The sequence below is a fragment of the Ambystoma mexicanum genome, chromosome 1q, assembly GCF_040938575.1.
Source record: "Ambystoma mexicanum isolate Mex_15411 chromosome 1q, UKY_AmexF1_1, whole genome shotgun sequence".
NCBI classification, from domain to species: domain Eukaryota; kingdom Metazoa; phylum Chordata; class Amphibia; order Caudata; family Ambystomatidae; genus Ambystoma; species Ambystoma mexicanum.
Window position 1 is genome coordinate 322,580,573 of NC_090922.1, and position 6,000 is coordinate 322,586,572.

Consider the following 6,000-nt stretch of genomic DNA (forward strand, 5'->3'; position numbering starts at 1 on the left):
TTTGGCTGGGGGCAGTATGACCCAGAGACCAGCGATTGGTTACTACTAGGGCAGGGTGTGTGTAATGGTCCTGTGACGTCCAATAAGTTATGAAGGTGCGGTGTGCGAGGGGAGAAAATGGGTTAGCTGTGCAAGAATATGGGTACCTTATAAAATTAGGCTAATACAAAATATGGTCATCTTACACACTTAGGTTAAATGCAAAATATGGCTGACTAACACAGTTGGGTTAAAAGCATGGTAATGCTTCTTGTCAGCACACCCCTACCGGCGATGGAAGGAGAAAGAACCGCTACACAGCGCAGCACTTAGCGTCCGCACAAACCACTGTAGACCCTGCTCAGACAGGCACTTGCTGACCTGTAAAACAGCCTTGGATTAGCTCACTGAGGCACTGGAGACCCATAAGACAATCACATGAACTGGGCCCTTTTTCAGAGCAGGCTGCCTTTCTTAAATGCCACCAGACCCTTGTAAGGAATTGGGGTAGGGCATAGACCCCTTTTTATGTATGTGTACACACCCTGGGCGGGGAAGGCAGGGCATGATTGGCCTGGACAACCAGTGGGTAAACACCAATGGCAGAAGAAAGGGCGAGAGAGAATACAAATATGGCAGGAAACAGATTGGTGTTTGTTGTTTGGTTGAGGTCAGAGGAGGAGGAGGAGGAGTTAGCAGACCAATAGACCAGAAGGAGGGATGATGGTGTAAAGGAGCCTGTAGGCAATTTCCAGAAAAAGGAATTGGCTGATGAGGGAAAGTGGTACTGTGTTGTGAATATGTGTGCAAGTGTATGAATAAGAGTGGTAGTACAAAGGTAGGGAGTGAGTGAAAGAGCGACTGAGCAAGTGAAAGGAGTTGTAGTGTGAAGGGCGGAACGGTAGTGTGGCAGGAGGAGTTGAGTAGTATAGAGGGAAGAGTGGTAGCAGTGCAGATGGGGAGTGTGGTGGTAGTGCAGAGGGAGAAATGGTAGTGTGGAGGGAGGAGTGGCAGTAGTGTAGATTTGGGAGTAGTGGTGTGGAGGAAAGAGAACATGTAGGTTCAAAAGAGGAGAGTAATAGAGTGTACTGGGGAGTAAAATTGCAGGCTTCAAGCAGACCTTAGGAACAGGACAGAGGAGAATAACAAGGCAGTGAGAGGAGAGATGCAGGTGAAGTAGGAGGGAGGAGGGTAGGATGGGAAATGGGGAGTGACAGAGAGACAGGGAGAGAAACATCAGATCAGAGAAGGATCAGAGCTGGTGAAAAGAGCGGTGTCTGGAAGGCACAATCCTTAAACCACATTTTTGGGAAATGGTTGGATAGGAACCCTAGATTGTTCCCTGCGGTGGGGGCAATGAGGTTAGATAGATAAGCCATCTGCATTTAAAACATCATATCAATTTAGAATGATCTTAGATAGATGGGGTTACCAATCACTAGAAACAATCTGGTGTTGAGGGATATGTTGATTAGGGTGGAATTGCTCTGCCGTAGATTAGAGGGGGGGGGGGCACTAGACCTGTTGAAGATCAAAATAAAGACCCTTGGACCTTGTTTGGAAGTTGGTGTGTTCTAAAGGCCATTTGTGATGGTTGGGTTGGACTGGTGATTCTGCCAGCACTCTTGTGTTGGCTCTAATGACCACTGAAAACCTAATAATAATGCTGCCCAATGTGACTTATTCCACTACCATGGAGCAACCCTGACCCCGAGAAACAAATCCATGGCACCCTGTATGCCTGAAGGGGTCCCAAATAGCAAAATGAGAAACCTGCTCTTTAGGGGGCAAAAAGAACTAGCAACAGTAAACCTCCATGTGCACTCACGGGATCCCACCAGGTAGGTGGTATGCCAGCAGACTGGTTACCAGTGCTTAAATCTGTGAAGATGCTGGAAAACTAGAAGATCTGTGGAAGTGCCTCAGTCCCAGAGAGCTGAAACCGAAATCCTCAGTGGTCTGGAGCTGTGCCATTTGAGAGGTGGGACTTCTGCTTTTTTGTTTGTTTGGGAGGCCGCTGATCTGCACCAGGTAGCACCAAGAACCAATGACAGCGTGAAAGACCCACACAGAAAGAAGAATCCGAAAATTAATCTGGATAGAGAAGAGACACCAGGAAGTGATACCTATAAAAAGCTGGGAATTATAGCAGTTAGTGAGGTGGTGGAAGGAGAGATAGACAAAGGCACTCGAAGTGAGGTGAGAGCAAACCAGCCATCCTGGAGCCAGAGGCACAAGAAAGGGAAACAAGCCCGGCACCAGGGTCTCTGCAAAAGGACCTGAGGCTAGGGGAGTGAGAAGTGTCATAGATTTGGTATAGAATGAAGCAACAGTAGGTAGTAGTTGACCTCTCTGTGAGATGGTGACATTCTTGTCAGAGGACAACATGAAGAAAGTGCTGTATTGTTGCTACACAAATCCGGAAATGGCCAAGTCAGTAAGAATTGTGAAATCTTCTAGCTTCTAGCAAATCTTCAGAGTATTACCAAAGTTGTTTCATTGAATATCACACATGTCAAAATGAGTAACCCATGTGAAAGTAAGTTGCACGTTGAAGTCCTGAGAGAGATGCCATTTTAACATCTGCCCTCGCTGTAAATCCACTTCAAACTTACAGCTAAGAATAAAATGCCTCTTGGTTTATTGATCGTACAGCCACACTCTGAGGCTGGCCTTCACAAAATGATATTTCGACCAACCACACATTGCAGGCATTGTGTATCGCACTAGCATAGGGACCTGCAACTTCTGGCTCTCCAGATGCTTTTATCTACCGCTCCCATCAGCCAGCTCGAGCTAGCATAGTCAACGGTAAGGGATCATCGGAGCCGAAATCTAAAACGTATTGCAAGATGCAGTTTGCAGACCCCTGCACTAGCATAACATGTTTGTGGATACCATACGCACAGTGTTACTGGATTCAGTGTATTCTTGAGAATTATTTACAGTTTTGCTAAACAAGCAAAAATTCGGACACAATCTGGGAAAGTACATTGGTGGTGGGTGTGGCAAAGCAATTGCAATTTTGACCACCATTGCAGTAGAGGAAGTCACCATTGCAAGTTTCACTGGAGTTACTGCATGCTTCAAGGAAAGGCCCGGTAAACGGGGTTTCCGTGGGAAGCATGCACTGAATCACTTATCTTTCTCTACTATTTGCAGAGATTGACCCATATGGCAGTGAAGAGCATGACCAACTAGACATGGTATTGGTTGGGTTCTTTCTATCTAAGAAATCTAGGAGTGTTGGTTTTACAGTTCCTTTCAGTTCAAAGTACTGTTTATTTTGGGTTTTACCAACTAAAAGTGCAAAGTAACTTAACTGACAAAAGCGGTTTGTGGTTCTACTATTAGATAAGACTGCAAGAGCAGAGTGCTGTCTCATTGCGATTTTTTTCAGCTCATTCATCACAGTACTGAGCATCAAGATATCCAAATGTATACCTGATTTCCGATGTGCAAAAAGTCAATTTCTTTTTAATCCATTTTCAAAATGTGCTTTGCTTTACAATTACATACAAAAAGACCCTGGTCTACTTGAGAATAAATAATTTCACTACAAAGAACTCAATCTTTTTTCTTTTCTCTTTAGGCTGAAACGTCTTTCAAATCATCGGTAGCTTGCTGCACTTTGCTGAGAATCAGGGTGCCTTTTGTGTTTTGCTCCCAAGGTCTCCTCTGTGATGGTAGATCAACAGAAACAAGTGAATTCAGTGTATTGTAAATATATATTTATGTATTTGCCCTTGTTTATAGATCATTTAAAAAATCATCTATTGGAAAATTTGTGTTCACTGTAACAAAATTAAATTGTTGGAATAAACTCTCCTTTATTCAAACAGTTCTTTGTAAGCATTGCTTTTTTTTTTACTCACCTTTAGCTTTTTCAAAATAACATATTCAGGTTGGATCACCACAGGGCTACAATCGTATTCTATCAAACAATCGATCAGATAAAGACAGTGTTGTCAACATGGTCAAGAAATAAAAACAGGCTTTGTAGTTTACCCACGCCCACCGTCAGGCCAAATTTCCCTGCCGTGTTGGACCTTTGTGTTCTGACTGTAATCCTTCCTCCTCCCCCTTGGTTTCCCATTTTGCTGACTAGTGCTCTGGCACTGACCCCTCACTTGTGTGTCTGTTAGAATGATCAGAGGTATCTCAAGGTCTGTTGCTTGGGGAGAGGGGTCTCTAGTGCGTCATTGCTATATCTCCCTCAAGGGAGCCATTGTCTGGAGAATTTGGGTAGAGTATTGATCATGGCCGCAGTGATTTTTTTCAGACGCCCATATTTCCCAAACCTTGAGCCACCAGAGGTTTATGATCGGCCCTTTGTGAGATTTCCATGTGCATGCCCAAGTTGGGCTACTTGAAGCAGGTGCGATATAAGGGCTGAAATTTCCTTCCCACCCTCATTCTATAAGGGCCCTCCTGATCGACATCCCCCAATATGACTATAAGCGGGTCCCTGGGAATCTCCACCCCTGTGATACCTCAAATCCTACACAGAAACGCTTTCCAATAAAGTGCAGGACCACCACATGTGTTCCAGTGTGCCTACGAATTTGCAGCCTCTCCAACAGGTGGTAGGTATCCTCCGTTATATTTGTGCAACCGTTGTGGAGTGTAATACCATTGCATTATTACTTTATCAGATTTTTCTTTATTGAGAGTACATCTGGAGCTCTTTTGTGCCCTCGCCCAGATATGCATCCAAGATTCTAGAGGTATCTCGCGTCGAAGTTCCCTTTCCCATGCCTACATGTATGGAAGTTTGTCGTCTGGGTCGATTGTTTCCAGAGTCTGATAGTGACATGACATTTTCCCCCTCTCCATTAGATCCAAAACTTGCCTCTCCAGAGGCGTAAGCTCTTTGGTACCCGCTGCACGCATGATTGGGTGCGAGATCCAGTACAAAATTTGGCAATAGCTTAGCCTCTCGGCCTCCATAAGATCGACGTTGCTTTTGAATACTTCAAATGAGCATGGTTGTCCCTGTGTGCAACACTCAAAGTTGCCCTGCCCCTCCATTGAACCACCAATGGAAGGCCCTCTGATCTGGCCCAAGTGTGAAAGATGGGTTACCAATCACTGGTGAACAGGGTCCCAGGCCTGGTTTCTCTCCCCATAATTGGTGCCCCTCGTCCCAATAGCTTTGTGTCACCCGTGTGGACTGGAGAAGCCAACCTCGCTTCTTCCTATGTTGCCTGATCATGCCTAGGAGTGTTTGCAAGGGAAAACGCGTGGCCGATTTTTCAAATGCGGCAAGCCCGATTGTGTGAAGTGTGCTGCCCATTTGTGGATGTGTTCTAGTTGAGCAGCTAGAAGGTATCTCTACACGCCTATGGCGCTGGGACAATACAGAACCTTCTGGGATATTCTCGGGTGTCTCCTCCCCCACACACCCCAGATGAAGCAGAAAATGTTTTGTTGGATGCTTATCAGAGCATTCTTAGTGATTTTGATTGGGAAGCTATTGAACACAAGCCTAGGTAGTAAATTCATTTTGACAGATGCGATCCTCCCCAACCATGAGTTCTCCAGTGAGAGCCATCTGGTTAGGTCGACTGTCAGTTTTCCTGAGAGGCAGAATATTGTGACAAACATGTCAGTTTCTCTGGTTTAGTGAGTCTCAGGTATGTAATCAAAACAAAGGGGGGTCTGGGATTCTCTCTACCAGCACAGACACATCCCAATGACCAGTTCTTGGGTGAATAACCCCTGGGAGAGACTCTACCAAGTCTTTAGCTCACTGTCCCTTTCACAGAGAAGACATTTCCCCGCATATCAGTCTGTGTCCTGCCCAGGGGCAGTCCAGCACCGAAATGCTGAGGGCCTGGTAACCTAGAGTTTCACAGACCCCCCCCCCCCTCCCGTTTTGCATACCAAGTAACTTTGGGTCTCACCCTAAGTTACCAAGGGACTCCAGAAGTGGACCCCTTGCTCACTGCTCTTAGAGAGACACAGCTTCACCTCACAGATGATGCCCAACAAGGTTGAAACACGTGTATGGGTTTGCTG

At 45.6% G+C, this 6,000-nt stretch overlaps 1 protein-coding gene across 2 annotated transcripts in view; it reads left to right on the forward strand.

Annotated features, from left to right (window-relative positions):
• GPATCH1 (G-patch domain containing 1) overlaps positions 1 to 3,820 on the forward strand; it is a 952,962-nt gene extending 949,142 nt beyond the window's left edge. For both annotated transcript variants that reach the window (XM_069639172.1, XM_069639180.1), the window contains one exon: positions 3,572 to 3,820. In XM_069639172.1, the coding sequence (XP_069495273.1) occupies positions 3,572 to 3,599 (28 nt within the window). In that variant the 3' untranslated portion in view covers positions 3,600 to 3,820. The remainder of the gene's footprint in view (positions 1 to 3,571) is intronic.
• Positions 3,821 to 6,000: the final 2,180 nt, after the last annotated feature.